Here is an 18,754-nt window from a genome sequence, read left to right on the forward strand (position 1 = left end):
GGGTCATCAGGGGAGGGCAGTCTGGGGTGACTAGGCCAGCAGAAGAGGGCAGTTTGGGGTGATCGGGCTAGCAGGGGAGCAGTTAGGCATTGATCAGTCTGGCAGGGGAATTGTTAGGGGGCGATCAGGCTGGCAGGCAGAAGTGGTTAGGGGCAATCAGGCAGGCAGGCGAGTGGTTGGGAGCCAGCAGTCCCAGATTGTGAGAGGGATCCCAGATTGGAGAGGGTGCAGGCTGGGCTGAGGGACACCTCCCCCCTGGTGCACAAATTTCATGCAGTGGGCCTCTAGTCTATTTATAAAAAAAAAAAAAGTTCTGTCATTTCGACGTATGTACATATGTGCTTTATGTTTTTCATTATTTATTTACCACAAGTAAAGGTCAGGAATTGTTATCTTCCTTTTAATCTTTTTTTACTGTTTCACTTCATTACTGCTGTTTATGTGCTCCATGTGAGTGACATAGGTGATTATGTAGGTGGATTCCTACTTATGGCAAAAATCGTGTTACGTCATGCCGTAAGAACGGATCGCCAACGCAACCCGAGGACCTACTGTATATAAATAGCATCATTATGGATGTCTGTGCACACACATGCACTCATGGATAGATAGAAAGGGATTACGTAGAGGACTGAGGAGTGATGTTATGGTGGATAGCTTCTGATTTTTGTTTCAGCCATTATATTGCAACATATTAAGTGCTTAATTAGGTGAAGTTACTCAATCTAAACCAGCAGTCTATAACTGGTTATCTATTGCTGTTTAACAAATCACCCCCAACTTTATGGCTTAGAAGGACAACTACTTTCTTATCTTTTAGGATTATGTATGTTAACTGCTTCTCAAGTGGACAGTTTTGTTGTTGTTGCCTCTTATGCTTGGGGATTCTCATGTGACTAAAGTCAGATAGTGGCCTAACTAGATGTCCATGATGGCTTTATCACATGGCTAGTGCCTTGTTGGGGATAATCAGAATGTTGGGCTCAGCTGGCATGCTTTGGCCTTGCTTTCTTTCCACATAATATCAGGGCTTCTCCTTTTTTAATGTGGCCTTGCCAGCAAGGTAGTTGGACTTCTCACCAGGTAGCTCAGGACTTTCAAAGTACAAAAGCTAAAGCTGTCAGCCTTCTTAGGGCTTAGGCCTGAGATTGGCATTATGTTTGTTAAAGTGAACCAAAGGTCTAATCTAGATTTACTGTAGGAGGAGATCACGTAAGGGCATGAGTACTGGGAAGCTTTATTCACTGGGGGCCTATAGTAACTACTGCAGCAACACATTTTTGGAGTAACCATTAGCCCGGTGAGAATCTGAAAACTATGGATTCTCTTCTTAGAGCCAGGCACAGTTACCTGCATGAATGTATACATAATTCTAGTAAAATTCCATGGGACTTTTAGTCATGGAATGTCCCACTTAAGTACTCCTGGTTTAATTCATAAAGTTTAGGAATTTACTAATGTAATAGTGAAATTGTAACCCACCCCATCATTCTTTTGACACTGTACATGGTAAATGCTAATTCTAATATGTAGCTTGTAGCTAAACAGCATGTTTGTATAAGAATCCTAGGAACTAACTTCAGAAGATATAGACTCAGTCATCCCAGCTCTGGGACCTTTGCTGTCCTTCAGCCATAGAAGCAGGATGACATTAAACCAGGATGATGTACACCAGACCATCACTTGACCAGTTTTGAGGTCCTTATTATTGGCATGGACTGTGCTGGCATGCATGTAGAGAACTTTTGAGCCACCTCCCCTTGATTTCTTTGTTCTGCTTTTCTTCTCCATCATTATAAAAATCTCTGCCTGCACTGAGAGGTGGAGATGGGTTTTGTGACAAGAGTTCTTCATATTCTCAGGTGACTGGCACGTGAACAAACCTCTTTCCTTATTCACCAGCATCTGTCTTATGAGTTTGATTTTTGTGGCAGCAGGCAGCCAAACTTGGGTTCTGGTACTCTAACTCCTAAGTTAGTGATTTAAATAATAATTTTATTACTTTAAAATAGTTGCATAAAATTCTATTCAGTGGTTATTTTAGTTTCTTAGAATGACCATTGAGTTGTTTATTGATTTTTGTTTTATTATTTATTTATTTATTTAATATTTATTTATTTGTTTATTTTTGCTGTTCTAATAACAGTGATTTTCTTATACATGGCTTTTGTCTATTTGTCTATTTCCTTAACATAAATTTCTGGAAATATACTTGATGACTCAAAAGGAATGGATATTTTTAAGGATTTTGATAGATCAAATTGCCTGGTTATATCTTTTTTCTTGTTAAGAACTAAGTATTCTAAAATTGAATTATTGTATTCATATACAAAGGTATTATATATGTAAGTTATGAAAATAAAAGTAAAATTAAATCCCTTAAACTTATCAGCTTAACATAAACATTAATAATGGTATTATATACTCATACTCTTTCCCAAACTCCTGCTGCTCCTCCAGAGATAACCACTGTCCTGCATTTTGTGTATCATTTCCTTACTTAAAAAAATGTTTAATCACATATGTATGCATCCTAAACAACATATTTTTTTATGATTTTTATTGAGCTATAGGAGCCTGGTATCATATGGTATATAGTTCTCTGTGACTTGCTTCTTTCCCTAAATATTATGTTTTCATAGTATTTGTCCATATAGTTCTCTAACTCTAGTGTACTTATTTTAACTTTTGTGTAATACTCTGTGTGTCTACATCCCAGAATTCTATGTTTTCTCCTGCATTCATTAGCTGTAATTCTTCTAAAAAAAAAACCCACGTTTTTCTTGTCATCTCAAGCCTTTTAATTTATACCTCAATTTTCAAAATAAGATGATACTTAGACAATTTCCTAATATACTCAATTAGGGTTTATTTATTTTAAATCTACATTAATTGATTCGTTCATGAGAAATTGTCAACTTATGGATTTGTATACTAGTATATTTGATGTGTTTCATCTTATTGCATCCATTATTATTCTCCCCTCCACCTTCGGAATGTAGAAATTCTTAACACTTGGAAGTATTCTAAATACAGCTTCTATTTTTAGATGTTATTAGATATATCCACATTTAGGATGGTTATATCTTCTTGACAGATTGATACTTCTTCATTATAAAATATCTTCTTTTATTTCTAGATAATCCTCTTTGTTTTGACATTTACTTTGTTTAGCATTAATATAATTACATCAGCTTTCTTATGCTTAGTGCTAGTCAAATTCTCCACTCATTTGACTTTTGGCCTACCTTGCCATTATATTTAAAGTCTTTTTCTTATAAACAAACTGGGATTTTTAAAAACTCCACATTGATAATCTGATCCTTTTAAAATGGAGTGTTTAGTTCATTTATGTTTAATATAATTATTGACATATAATTGTATTAAATCTGCCATTGTGCTTTTTGTTTTCTATTTGTTCTTTCTTTGTTCCTCTGTTCTTTTCCTGTTTTCCTTTGGGTTGAGTTTTTTTGTTTTTGTTTTTTTTAGTATTTTAATTTTTTCCTCTATTAATATTTTGTCATACTTCTGTGTATTATGTTTTTTTGGGTTGCTCTAGAGATTACAGTGTGCACCATTAATTTACCATTGTTTATTTTAAAGTAATAATATATCACTTTATAAACTATGTAAGAACCTTTTGACAGTGTAAATCCATTATTTCTTTCCCACCCTTTGAGCTCTTGGCATATATTTTAAAGTCCATGTTATATTATAGATCCCACAATACATCATCATTGTTATTTTTGCTTTAATGACCCAATTATCTTTTAAAGAAACACACACACACACACACACAAGTGCACACACTTAATGGCTTTTACAATTTTTAAATTTTTTTTTACATAATCAGTTCTTCTTTCTAGTACTCTTTACTCCTACTACCAGGCTTCTTCTGGTATTGTGTTCCTTTAGCCTAAAGAGTGCCCTTTGTTATTTTATACTGCAGATCCACTGGCGATGAATCTTCTCCTCCCCTTTGACTTCTCCCTTTTCTCCCCCTCTCCCTACTTTCTTTCCTTCACAGCCTGGCTGCCAGCTTACTGTGAAGTTTGCTATGTGGGTTTTAGCCCCCAACCTCATCTCTCTCCACCTCTAAGATCTTCCTCCATCTTGCTGCTCTGCCCTCATGTTTTGAAGGACTGCTGCAGTGCACTTAGGAAAGACCCATGTGCTTCTGAGGAATTTCTCTTAGCTCTTGTGCCTGTCTCCCCTTGTCTGGCGGCTACTGCCTTGCACTGGGTGACAGCTCTGTGCACCCAGGTTGGTGGGGGAGGCTCTCTTTTGGCTTTCTTTTCTGTTCCCAGCCTTCAACATGCTGCTGCTTTGCACTTAGGGAAAACCTGTGTGGTTGACAGTGTGGATGTTGTTAACTCCAGGTCTTTGGCGCTCTTGGTGAAGACCTACAGGGAAAGAGTCAGTGTGTGGAATCAGATTTTCTCTGTTTATGGTGCTTCTCTGGATTAGAATTCCTTATGCTAGCCCATATGTGGTCATTTAAAGTTGGTTAGAGTTCAACTAGTGTCTCCTTAGCCTCATCTGTAGCATTTCTCTTTTTTCTCACTGCTTCCTGGAGAATAAATGTGCCATTGACCTCTTCTCTCATGGGAAAAGCCTGTCCCTTTTGGAAATTTAGTTCATTGAAATATCTTTGCATCGTCACCTCTCTGAGTTTTGAAAAAAAAATCAATGTTGTAGCTTATCCGGCTTGCTGCTGTTGTTAGGGTGGGTGTGATGGACTTTTGCAAATTTCTCTATCCTACACTAAGAGTGGAAATCCAAGGGATCAGTTTTGGTGGCTTGAAAGACACATTAAAGAATTTGGAACCATTATTCTTTTTGCTGGTAATATGTTTTCATCTTTTGTCAATGAAAGCCCCTTTAAGTTGGCTTCTGTGGTCCTTGACATGGCTATCTTTGATAGTGTCTTTGTTTTAAGGTAGAACAAGATGTCTCAGACTCCTCTTGGATACTTCTTTAGCCAGACCCAGAACCAGCCATTTCTCTAATTTCTTTTTAACCGATAATGGTATGGTTCTAACATGTAATACTAGTATATGTGCTGCTGAAGTAAGCACCATGATAATCTAATTTCATTATTTTCACCAAAACTTTCATGTTAGCCTCTAGGTCAGGGGTGGGCAAACTTTTTGACTCGAGGGCCACAATGGTTTCTTAAACTGGACCGGAGGGCCGGAACAAAAGCATGGATGGAGTGTTTGTGTGAACTAATATAAATTCAAAGTAAACATCATTACATAAAAGGGTACGGTCTTTTTTTTTTTTTTTTTTTTTTTTTTTTTTTTTTTTTTTTTTAGTTTTATTCGGGCCGTAGTTTGCCCACGGCTGCTCTAGGTAATGATAGTGTCACTGTTGCCTTTGTCACATAGAATTCATGGTCCGCACAGTAAGTATTTTTATTGGAAATCAAAATGAAAATTTAGCATACTTGTTTATAACCATATGCTTATAGATCTTTAAATAAAATAATAGCTGTGTGGGTTGTTAATTTGGGGTTTGTGGGTCCAGTGGAATCTACATATGGATTTTCTGTAAATTTCTTGAACCATTTAATTTTAGGCAAAGATATAACTTTCTTTCTCTTGACCTAGGACAGTGATGGCAAACCTATGACCTGCGTGTCAGAGGTAACACGCAAACTCATTTTTTCGGTTGATTTTTCTTTGTTAAATGGCATTTAAATATATAAAATAAATATCAAAAATATAAGTCTTCGTTTTACTATGGTTGCAAATATCAAAAAATTTCTATATGTGACACGGCACCAAAGTTAAGTTAGGGTTTTTCAAAATGCTGACACGCCGAGCTCAAAAGGTTCGCCATCACTGACCTAGGAGAAATTAGGAAGCGTGATCTTAGTAACTTTGAATAAAATTGTAAATAATTTTCTTGGCTAAAATAAAAGGTTTAAAAGGTAATATAAGTGATTGTATTTCCTTCTCTTACTAGCATTATTAATATAATGTCAAATGAAAAATGCTAAATTTTATATTGCCTATTGCATTTTGCTACACTGTCTCATTTGAAGTGGCTTACCTGTTTTGCTTTTCCATTTCATCTGCTTATATGATAGTTCTACTAGTTGTGGTAAGATAGCTTGGGGCTATTTCTTCATTGTTTTTCCTTAAATTCTACTCAGATCTACATAAATGAATATAATTATCATCCCCCCCGCCCCCCCTTCAGAACCCTTGTGTCTTTCTTCACTCTCAGAACGACCCATGACACTGTGTTGAATAGAGAAAGGAATAAGCAGTGACTGGTGAGCAGATTTAAAGCTTTTCCCCATCATGCTTCATGAAACCTCTAAATACTGAGTGTTGTTTTTAAACTCTTTGAGTACAGCTTTAAAACTGATGAAATGATTTATATTGTCTCTCCTTTGTGCAGAGGAATTTATTGAGAAATAACATCAACTCAGACTTCCTTTGTCAGTTTTTAAAGAGGCCCTGGACATTTGAATCACCCCTATAAATCACTTCTAAATTTTGTCATTAAGAAAGTTATTAATTAATGTTTAATATGGCTTGCTTAGTAGTTATAGGTTAAATTTCTGGTATAGCATAACTGTTTTGCTTATGTCCTTTCTGCTTGTGGGCTTTACACTACCTATATAATCACTATGTATACTGAGATATCTACATTACATTACATTACATCTACATTATTGTTGATGTTTATTACTTCATCCTGGCTTTTTTTTTTTTTTAACCATCACCCAAGGATATGTTTTTTTACTTAGAGAAAGAAAGGAGAGGAGGGAGAGACGAGAGAGAGAGAGAGAGAGAGAGAGAGAGAGAGAGAGAGAGAGAGAGAGAGATGTGAGAGACACATCAACTGGTTGCCTCCTGTATATGCCCGACCAGGTTTCTAGCCTGCAACCCAGGTGTGTGCCTTGACCAGGAATTGAACCTACAACTTTTTTTTTTTTTTTTTTTTTTGCATGGAATGATACTCCAACCAACTGAACCACTCAGCCAGGGCTATCTTGTTTTTTTGTTATTTTTTGTTTGTTTTTTACTCATAAAGTGCATATTGTGGCCTCGCTGCAAAATGAAATCTCTAATTTTAACATTCCTTTGAGACCTGCTTAGTGACTAACTGTTTCTAAGATGTTATAGTTAAACTAGAGGCCCGGAGCACGAATTCGTGCACCAGTGGAGTCCTTGACCTGGCCTGCAGGATCGGGCCGAAACCAGCTCTCTGACATTCCCTGAGGGGCCCCGGATTGTGAGAGGGCACAGGACAGGCCTAGGGACCCCACCGGTCCACAATTGGGTCAGGGGAGGGACGTGGGAGGTTGGCCAGCTGGGGATGGACCACAGGAGGGCTCCATGCCCGGCCCGTCTCGTCTTGCTCATTCCCAATTGGCACGACCCCAGCAGCAAGCTAACCTACCAGTTGGAGCGTCTGCCCCCTGGTGGTCAGTGCACGTCATAGCGACTGGTCAACTGTCTGCCCCCTGGTGGTCAGTGCACGTCATAGCGAGCAGTTGAGTGGCCTTAGCATATCATTAGCATATTATGCTTTGATTGGTTGAACGGACGACTGGACACAGCATTATCAGGCTTTTATTATATAGGATATGGGGGCTATCTACAGTCGCAAATATTGATATTAGAATTCAATGTAGTACTTATTTGCAGGCAATTATTATTTTGATCTTATCCATGGATTCAGGTTTTAGAGGCTTTTGAGTTTTCTTTGCCTGTATCTTCTTTATTTGTATATTGACATTAGCCTGATTTCTGCAGTGGTGGACATCATGGAGCAAACATGTTACTTGGAGGTGCAAGACTTGGATCTTAGAATCTTAGCTCTTCCAATTCACTTTTCTTACCTGTCAAATCAGGATGATGATACTTTCATACATGTTAATCTAATGTCTTAATGATATGATATTTGTGAAAGCCCCGGATATATAGTAGTTGATCAATTAAAGGTGACTTAGTGAGTCAATGATCTTTTCTCTTTCCCCTTAAAAAATAAAGTCTTCTGTAGTTGAATGTAATCTAAGTATATTATTTCATTAATTAATAGATTTTTAAAAGGGATTTCTCATAAGTATTCTGTCCATTGCAAGTCTCTTAACTAAATTTTAACCAAAATGTTATTGAAGTTCTAAAAAGTACTTTCAGTTACCAAATTATGTCCTCTAAGGAATTTAAAGCCATTTAAGCTGTTATTTATTTTTCCTAGTGAGGAATTTAAAGCCATTTAAACTAAGTAGTTTATTTTTTTCCAGTGAGGAAACTGAGGCACACAGATCTTAGGTGACTCATTTTCGGTCCACTGGAGATGGTTCCCTATCTGTGGTTGCTCTCTCCAATGGAACAGGAATCCAGGTAGAGGTTTGAGAGCATCGACTGGATATCACACAGTGCTGCCTCTTTCATGGCCACTGCCCTAATGAAGTTCTCAGGTGTAGATAAGTCTAATGGTCATAGATGTAGTATGCATTCCAGACAAATGCAATGGTAGTGATAGAATTTCAGGGCTCCATCATAGCTAACAACACCACTTCTACTGTGGGTGGTTGCCTCTGATTTTTTCCCCCCATGCTGGGACCATTTGTCCCTGGTGTCCTAATTAGAATGTTATAATTTAGCTAACTAAATTGAGCAGAAAGCAAGATTCTCTTTCATCATCTGTATTTACACTCAAAGTGAATATTGAATCAATTCCTACATTGAGATGTGACTTTGACGAAAGGCAAGAGAAAGGACTGGCTCAAGCTTAACCACAGACCCTCTGATATGACAGATTGGATAAAGGATTTTCACTACTCATTTTTTTAAAGCTTTTTTTTGTTTTAGTTCTTTTGAAATAGGTTTTAATCTATGAAAGTATTTGCACATTTATAAAACTGGAATTCTTCCCATTTATGCAGTTACTTCTTTTTTTTTTTTTTTAAATATATTTTATTGATTTTTTTACAGAGAGGAAGGGAGAGAGATAGAGAGTCGGAAACATCGATGAGAGAGAAACATCGATCAGCCGCCTCCTGCACATCTCCCACTGGGGATATGCCCGCAACCCAGGTACATGCCCTTGACCGGAATCGAACCCGGGACCCTTCAGTCCGCAGGCCGACGCTCTATCCACTGAGCCAAACCGGTTTCGGCTGCAGTTACTTCTTGTTCAGATAGTTGAATCTTGTGATTTAGTTATAACTTCGCAATAAAATTGATAACAATAATAACTAATAAATATCAAACATTTAGTATATGTAGAATATGCCTACCACTGTGTTCTAGAGGAGATATTTTCCTATGTTTAGTTGTAACTGTTCTAATATATTTGTCCACATTATAAATAATTATGAAATGCTAAGTTTGCAAGAGAGGAACTCTCTAGGAGATAATTGTAAAATTGGTTTTTCTTTCGTCTATATATTATTTAACGAAAAATTGGAAAGGCCTGAGTTGTTTTTGATAGATTACTATACATATCCAAAGGGGTTGTGGATTAGAGAGAACTGAATATTGGGGAAACACTAAATGTGTGTTGGCGACTATAACCTTTGGACTTGACCAGATTAAACATCTTCACTACTTATTCCACCTCTTTATAAAGCTCCTTATGTTTTCTCCTTGTATATAATAGGTTCCAGGTGTGATAACCATGGGGACACTGTGAGCACTGAAATCATGTGTGCTCCATCACTTTTCAGGCAGCCCTTTCTTTAATTTCACAAGACAGGCTTGAAAACCAGAAGTAACCCAACTCCAAAATTGGCAGTAAGTCCTCCGACAGGGAAAAGGTGACGTACTGTGTCATAAATTCCTTTGTTGAAAAAGAGATGTTGCAATACTGGAAACTGAAGTACCAAATGTTTCCTTTTAAATTTGGAAAGGCCTTTCTTCATTACTTATCTGTCCCTGTGGACTTCTAACAGGGGATGTGTTGAAAGATTTTTCAGATGCCCACTAGCCGCAGCGAGAGTGAATGGCAGCATTTATAAGATGACATAAATACTTCAAAATCATCAGTGATCCTTGGAGATGTGTGGTGTGCCAGTGGTGCTGAATGTGAGCTTTTGTTGCTGCTGATCCTGTGTTCTTGTTGTACGCAGGCTGCCTGGGAATGTGGGTTATGTCTCTCCTGTGAGTGCAACTTTGCTTTGCCCCTCTGGGGGCTCTTTGTATCAGAACTGAGGTTAGTGTGGTGTAGAAGAAATAAAATCTCCCAAAGGAGGGAAAGATCTGGGAGTTTAGGAGTTGTACTTAAAAATCCTAATCTCATTTTCTCGTGTATAATAGGTTCCAGGTTTGATTACCATGGGGACACTGTGAAGACTGAACTCATGTGTGTTCATGGAGGAATTATATCAAAATCCTCTACCATTTAAATACTACCTTAAAACCCTACATGTAGACACTACATTAAAAACTTGATATTAGGGGCCTTTTAATTTCCATTTTGAAATCATTTGGCTCATAGCACCACTGCTGCCACCACAAAAATGAGACAAAAATAAAAGATTAAAATTTATCTTGAAATGCAATGAAACTCTATGTTTAATGTCAGCCAAGAGTTGGTAAATTTTCGTGTTTCTCTATCCTCATTGCAAACACTTTTTAGTTTGTTAGTTACCTTTTGGGACTAAAACGTGATTTGACAATATGATTTTATTGGGCTGTTACATTACCTACTTTTCATTATCTTAATTTGAAGGATACATTTGTTACTAGAGCTGAAATAAAAATACTAAGTGTATGATTAAGGTCAGATGAAATATAACATTTGTAACATTAGTTCACATTCACTCTTACCAACTCATGACCTCAGATATGGGGAAGTGATATGTGTTGACCAAACCCCATCATGGGAGACCTCCCTTTCTCGTTGCTGTCTTGCCTGAAGAGAAAGTATTGTGAATATAGAAGTGTAACATTGAAGTCAGACAACAAACCTATTGAGGAAAAAATAGATTTTTATTATAGAAGTTGGTTAAAAAACTGGAAATTTTGTCCATCGTCTCTTCAAATATTAGTGCCTCCTTCCCATCCATTCTCCTCTCTTTCAGGATGCCTAGTAATGTGCTGGATATTCTCATTTTATACTCTTGGTTTCTTAACTCCTCACTTTTATTCAGCCTATCATTCTAGGCTGCTTTTTAGTTTTCCACTGATATATCTTGTTCTCTTGCTTGAATTGCATTTACTCTTGTTACATGCATTGTTTTAAACATTTTTTTAATTTGAAAAGTTTTATTTAGTTCCTTGAAAAAACTGTATACCTCTCTTGATTCCTGCTCCCAGATTGCTCTGTTCTTTAAAATTATGATCTCCTTTCTTTTTCTTATCTTTGTGCTATAGATTGTCCTACTACAAGAATGGTCAAACTGTGATCTGTGGGTCAAATTAGGCCCATGGCCTATGCTTGTACAGCTCATGAATTAAGAATGATTTTTAAACTTTCAAAAGGTTCTTATAAAAATAAAAGAAGCAGAATACTTGACTGAGATCCAATGTAGTCTGCAAAGCCTAAAATAGTTAGGTTATCTTTTTTTTTTTTTTTTTTTTACAGAAATAGTTTGCCAACCAGTGTTCTATTATCACTACTTCTTGGTTTGATCATTCTGATTTTTGCATCTGTACATTCTACCTTCTGAGTGTGTGTGTGTGTGTGTTTGCATATATGTGTTTATGGTTTGTAATTTTTTATTATGAGTTTGTCTTTAGTGTGGATCATGATAGGTTAATGATCTCCACAAGAGAGGAAGTTTGTTATAATTCTGAAGTCTTTGGATGTGGCACATACCTGGATCTCAGCAACAGGAAGCACACTGCGAGAGAGTCTGCTGAGACTGGGCCAACAATTGAGGTTAACAGGTCACCTGGCCCTGGAGACTGGCTCTGGGAATGTCCAGGGTTCCTGCTGAGTCCTGGGTTACCATCTAAATCCCTAAGGTTGGCATGTAGGATACACAGACAGGGTTCTGGCATCTGATTGGCCACAGTGACAGCTGAGTGAGTACTCAGTAGCCAAGCAGGGGAGATCTGGAAATACGCAGCAGCACCCCTGCCAACTGCTGTGCATTCAGGACCAAGTAGGTGCTCGGTAACAATCTGGTGAATGAACGGGGGGAGGAAGTGGAAATCAGGTCCACATTTTGGGTACTGGTAAGTACCAGGCAGGTATCTGCTGAGAACTTTGCCCTAGGCTGCTAACCAGATAGGATGAATCTGGGGAGATACCTCTAGTAGTTGTTTTGATTTCCCCTGCAGTTTTCTACATAAACAATTATATTATCTGCAAGTCGGAGCAGTTTTACTTCTTCCTTTCTGATCTTTAAGCCTTTTATTTCTTTTTCTTGCCCACTGTGATGGCTGGAACCTCTAGTGTATTGTTGAATAGCAGTGATAAAAGCAGACATCATTGCCTTGTTCCTGATCTTCCGGAGAAACAATTCAACCTTTCACAATTAAGTTTGATGTTAACTGTAGCTTTTTCTTGATGCCCTGTATTTCTGCAAAGTGATCATTGAATTTGGAGGTTTCCTTAGATTTAGTAATATTTTCAGTGTGTGTGTGTGTGGCCGGGGGCGGGGGGGTGCGGAGGGAGACACCGTAAACGTGTAATTTTGTCAAGAGATATGTATTCTCTGGTTGAATCTTTCTGTGATATTAGCAGCCAGTTATGACTATCACATTAAATATTACAAATGGTAATATTCTAATTCTGTTAATTTCTTCTTTATTTATTAGCTGGGATAATTCTATGGAGAAAATTTTTCTTCATAAACTATTTGGTTACCCTGCTGTATAGTTCCTATAAGAACTACAGAGAAATTCATTTTGGGTTTTTACTTACCAGTTTTCAGAAGAGTAAGTTGTTTCCATATCATATTATCCTCTAAAGTAACTAAGGATTTTTTTTTTTATCCTCACCTGAGGATATGTTTTTCATTGATTCTAGAGAGAGAGAGGAAGGGAGAGGGAGAAAGAGAGAGAAAAACATCAATTGGTTGCCTCCTCTATGCTCCCTGACTGGGGATTGATCCCGCAACCTGGGTATGTGCCCTAACCAAGCATCCAACCCATGACCCTTCAGTGCACGGGATGATGCTCCAACCAACTGAGCCACCTGGCCAGGCCAACAAAAGCTTTTTAAAACATAAGTTATTAATTCACTATGTGTTTCAATCCATTCAGTTGTCATTTTTATTGATGCTAAATAAGTGTGTACTTTTCTAAGTTCTTTTAGAACTTGGTATTTATTTCACTTTTCTTCTCGGTTAGGTATTAGGTCTTCATTCTATATATAATCCATATTTCCTGCTGAGATCTGAGAACATAAATACACTCTTGCATGAGTTAGGACAAAAGGAGGATGTAATGAAAGGCTTATTTCTAATATCTTTGAATAAAGAATGGAACTGTTTTCCATTGAATTACACATCAGCTATATGGCATCATGTTTAAGAAGTCTTGGAATTTTGTGGGTAAAACCACAGAAGACAAATTTTTCTTTGATTGGAACCTGCAGGAGAACAAGCTTTTGGTGTCAAAGCTCTTATGTTGGAGGTGATATATGTCAGAATAGTAGTCATAATTTTAAAAGTTCCTTGGTAAAGTCAATCACAGGGAAACCCTGCTTGCTATTCCTGTAGAACAACAGAGGAAAAAGTCTCTCTGACATATATTGTGTATTTTTGATGTAATGTTAACTTCATGTGGTTTAGCTGTTTGACTCGAGGTGTGTGTACATAACCTTCTGAACACTCATTTAGCTTATAATATGCCAATTTCCTAACAATTATTATTGTTCTAAAGTATAACATTTCACTGCTCAACATCAGATATGTACACAAAGGGAATTAAAATTTATGGAGTTTCATGAGCTTAGTATAGTAAATGTCAAAAATGGTTTCTATTTGCTTTATTGTCATTTTTTTTCTGATTATAAAAATAATATTGCAAAAATTTAACCAAACAGGAATCGCTATAATCATGCCTACAAAGTTATATATTAAATTGCATACCTAAGTCTTCCTGTAAGTGTAGATACTCACAAAGACATAATTAAATCTTGAAGGGTATTTACTTTTCCACTTTACCAAAAAGTATAAGGGAATTCTTTCAGGCAAAATATCAGATGGTTTTTTAAAAAACTTAGTATTTTTTAAACAGTTTGTACTTTTGGCAATGAGCCTGTATTGTATGTGTGTATGTAATTACACATGTGTGTTTATATGTGCATGTATGTATAGAGGGGGGAAGAGGATGAGAGAGAGAAATGAGAAGTCTATATACGAAAATACTTCTGAAATGTGAGGTACCAGCATGGTTTAACAATTCCAGCTTGTATCTTTAGCAAGATTTGTTGTCAGTGCCTAATGCCTGTCTTAATACATACTAGCTGAACAGAGAACTATGCATCATATGTTTGTGTTGGTTAAGTTTCATGAATTTAAGAATGTTAAGGCATTAATTAAAAGAGGTTATTTAATTTAATAATCTTCATCCACATTTCTTTGGGATTGCTAATTACCAGCCCTCTCCATTTACCAGTGTAGTGTGTGTGCATGCACATATCTGTGTGCAAATTAATGACATGAAACAAAGTTACTGTGTCCCTGGTCCATTGGAGAAACTGAGTGGATCCTGGAGATGCTTATTTTTTTTTTTGCTGTGATTGGTTTTTTAAAAATATATTTTATTGATTTGTCACAGAGAGGAAGGGAGAGGGATAGAGAGTTAGAAACATCGATGAGAGAGAAATATTGATCAACTGCCCCCTGCACACCCCGTACTGGGTATGTGCCCGCAACCAAGGTATATGCCCTTAGCCGGAATCGAACCTGGGACCCCTCAGTCCACAGGCCGACGCTCTATCCACTGAGCCAAACCGGTTAGGGCTGCTGTGATTGTTTTTGATGATAGGGTTGAGTCATATTTTAGTCTCAGTAGATGCTTAGATCATTTGATACCCTTTCCCTGTTGTGTGAATTAATGGAGGACTTGATTTTCTAATGAACTAACAGAACACATTTGGCAGGATTTTTTTTTGAGATGGGGACTTCTGTTCCATTAGGGAGAGGAATCATTTTGAATGGAAAAATGTTTTTAAGAAAAACCTTGTGTATCTACCCTTCTCACTTGAATAAGCGGACCCTGTAATTTTAATAGTGAAATTGATTTCATATATAAAAAAGCATTTGAAATATCATTTACTATATTTTAAGAAAGGCTTACCTCTCCAATGTCTGTCAGAGTAGCTTTTTTTACATTTTTTATTTCTAAGAAAAAAAATCAGGCTCTTTCTTTAGCAATCTTTTATTTGAACTTAACAGCCTATAAATTAAATTTCCTTTGTCTCTACTTTTATAGGTAGTTTCTACTTTTAACAGGTAGATACTATAATCAGATTCTAGGCAGTGCCCATCACCATCATGCCTACCCTTTTTAAAGTGCGTCTGAAGGGTCAAATTCAACTCAGAGGGTTAAAACGCACTCTTTTTTTTAGAACTACAGAGAGTATTCACCCTTGAAAGCTATATAAATTGCCATAAGAAGATGAGAAAGGTGCTGTTTTATTAAGCCCACTTTACAGCTGTTGATGTGTGGTGAACATTTCAGTGAAAAGTAGGGAGGGGGATATTCAGATTGGTCCTGGCTGATTCATATTCCCCCAGGCTACCAGGTGTGTGGGGAACTAGAGGGAAATGGGAGACCAGGGTTAATGGAATGTAAACAGATAAAGAAATTATAGAGCAGAGTTTTTTCTGTAGTTACCCAACCATGGAAATGCAACAGACCCCTAGGAGATTCCTAAGTAGAGAATCTAAATTCTTGTATTGTACAAATCATTACTATGAAAAAGATTTTGCTGTTTTTGTGTGTGTGTTTGTTTTCTTTTGAGATTAGACAGTCACGTGTTTCTCTAGTTTCTGCCAAATCTCATTACTAAAATGACTAGATTGCTCATAGAAATCATTTCATCCATCACTGAATTATTCTCCAGCACAGCTACTTCTTAAGAAGTTCGTAAGGGTGTTTTAATGCTCGTAATACAAGACAGATGCTTACTACTGCTTTTCCTCAACAATTTTTGGTTTCCTTCACTTTCTAGGATGTGGGGAGCATCTTGTACGCACCATACTGGCTAGAGAATGTTCACACGCTTTACAGGCCGAGGATGCTCACCAAGCTCTGCTGGAGACTATGCAAAACAAGTTTATCAGTAAGTATAATATCAAGAAAACGTTCCTTCTAAATATAGGTTTCTTTACTGTGCTATATGCTTCGTGAGTCAGGTACCACATTTTTATCCCTGGACCTAGGTCCAGGGCCTGGCATAGACTTAGACCCTCAATTAATGTTGGTTGTGAAAAGAATTCCATCACAGTAGCTACTACAGCATGAAATTTGTCACATAACTAATTTAATGCCCAAGCTGTGAGATATTGTTTGCATTTGAGTGATATACAATAGAATAAAATTCTACTAAAATAAAGTTCAAGGTACAACTTTCTTTAAAAGTTTTAAAATATAATTTGACTTTTTTAAAAAAAAGTCAGCATTTTTATTTATTTAACTAGAGGCCCGGTGCACAAAAATTTGTGCACTGGGGGGGGGGGAGGGTGGTCCCTCAGCCTGGCCTGTGCCCTCTCGCAGTCTGGGACCCCTCGGGGGATGACCACCTGCTGGCTTAGGCCTGCTCCCCGGGGGATTGGGCCTAAGATGGCAATCAGACATCCCTCTGGCAGCCTGGCAGCCCTCGGGGGATATCCACTTGCCAGCGGGGAGCAGACCTAAGCTGCAGTCGAACATCCTTAGCGCTGCTGAAGAGGCAGGAGAGGCTCCCACCACCACCACCACTGTACTGGCAGCCATCAGCCTGGCTTGTGGCTGAGCAGAGCTCCCCCATGTGGGAGTGCACTGACCACCAGAGGGCAGCTCCTGCATTGAGCGTCTGCCCCCTGGTGGTCAGTGTGTGTCATAGTGACCAGTCATTCCCAGTCTTTCTGCTGTTAAGGTCAGTTTGCATATTACCCTTTTACTATATAGGATAGAGGCCTGGTGCACGGGTGGGGGCCGGCTGGTTTGCCCTGAATGGTGTCCCAGATCAGGGTGGGGGTCCCCACTGGGGTGCCTGGCCAGTTTGGATGAGGGGCTGAGGGCTGTTTTCAGGCTGACTGGCAACTGAAGCTCCCAGCCTCTCCTTTTTTTATTTTATTTTTTATTCTGGGATTTATTTACCTTCTATAATTGAAACTTTGTTGCCGTCACTGGCGCTCCCAGCTCTGAGGCTGCGGCTGGCTGAAAGCAGGTATCTGGGGTTTGTTTGGCTTCTATAATTAAAACTTGGTTGCCATCCTGCTTGCTCCAGCTCTGAGGTCGCAACTGGCTGAAAGCAGGTATCTGGAGTTTGTTTAGCTTCTATGATTGAAACTTTGTTGCTTTTGGAGCTGTTGCTTTCGGAGTTTAGAGCAGGCTGCGGTAGGCGGGGAACCTTGCCTTCCTCTATCACTGAAGCAAGCAAGCCTCCTGCTTGCTTCAGCTGCGTGGCTGCCAGCCGCCATCTTTGTTGGCAGTTAGTTTGCATATCTTGCTGATTAGCCAATGGGAAGCGTAGCGGAGGTACGGTTAATTACCCTTTTTGTCTTTTATTAGGTAGGATATATATTTTTAAATTGTTGACATTATTGCAGATGTCTCCCATTCTCCGCCCCCCCCGCATTTACTCCCTTCTGCCCAGCCTCTACTCTTCGTGCCCCCCCGCCCCCCTCCCCCGCCACCCTTACCCCAGGTCTTCACCACCCCATTGCTTGTGTTCATGGGCCGTGCATATAAGTATATAAGTTTTTTGGTTTATCTCTTCTCATCCCCCCATCCCCACATTGAAATATGTCATTCTGTTTCATGCCTTCATGCTTTAGGTCTTATTTTGCTGGTCAATTCATTTTGTTCATTAGATTCCACAAATAAGTGAGATCATGTGATATTCGTCTTTCTCAGATTGGCTTATTTAACTTAGCATAGTAGTCTTCCAGGTCCATCCATAAATCCAGTATTTATGGGTTCAGTGCTGCCACATACAGTTGTATAGGGTTGCGTTGAAATCCTGCTTGGGCTCCAGGTGGCAAGCCAGATAAGGGTTAAAACTATTTGACTTAGTCCAGTTTTCCCTTCATTTTATATTGAACTTATCACTATGCAAATATTTGTCAAGCACTATAAGAAATATGAAGCATTAAATATATTAGGGTAATTAGCCATGAACACATAAATTAGAGAAAGAGTATCACTGGATTAATGGGAAGGGTGGTGTATGTCTGCTTAGAGAATTAAGGCCAAAGGGTGTACCAAGGTGTTAACTGTGTAGTGAAGGCAACACAGACAAGTAGGAATAAGTCACTCCAAAAGGACTAATGGATGATGGGCCCTTAAAGCTGGCTCCAGGAGGCTCTGGGATTAGTGGGGAAAGAGGGGGAAGAAAAGAACATGAACACAGACATGACAGTAGGATTAGACATGGTGAGGGCTAGACACCTGCATGAGTCTTACCTAAGGGAAGTATTCCCAATGTGTGGTTGGGCTGGACTGGCCAGGTAAGGCCAAGTCTCAGAGGCCTTAAAATCTCAATGTAGGCATTCACGTTTGATGTGATAGGATATGTGTTCTGAAGTTGACAAATAGGATGGTGTTTGGGGGGAGGGTTATAGAGTAGAGCTCTATAGACCAGTGGTCGGCAAACTCATTCGTCAACAGAGCCAAATATC

At 38.4% G+C, this 18,754-nt stretch overlaps 1 protein-coding gene across 2 annotated transcripts in view; it reads left to right on the plus strand.

The window, feature by feature from the left end:
• TASP1 (taspase 1) overlaps window positions 1–18,754 on the plus strand; it is a 249,297-nt gene that overhangs the window by 150,114 nt on the left and 80,429 nt on the right. For both annotated transcript variants that reach the window (XM_081097445.1, XM_081097446.1), the window contains exon 11: window positions 16,102–16,212. In XM_081097445.1, the coding sequence (XP_080953571.1) occupies window positions 16,102–16,212 (111 nt within the window). The remainder of the gene's footprint in view (window positions 1–16,101; window positions 16,213–18,754) is intronic.

Source organism: Myotis nattereri, assembly GCF_964212035.1.
Source record: "Myotis nattereri genome assembly, chromosome: 8".
NCBI classification, from domain to species: Eukaryota; Metazoa; Chordata; class Mammalia; order Chiroptera; family Vespertilionidae; genus Myotis; species Myotis nattereri.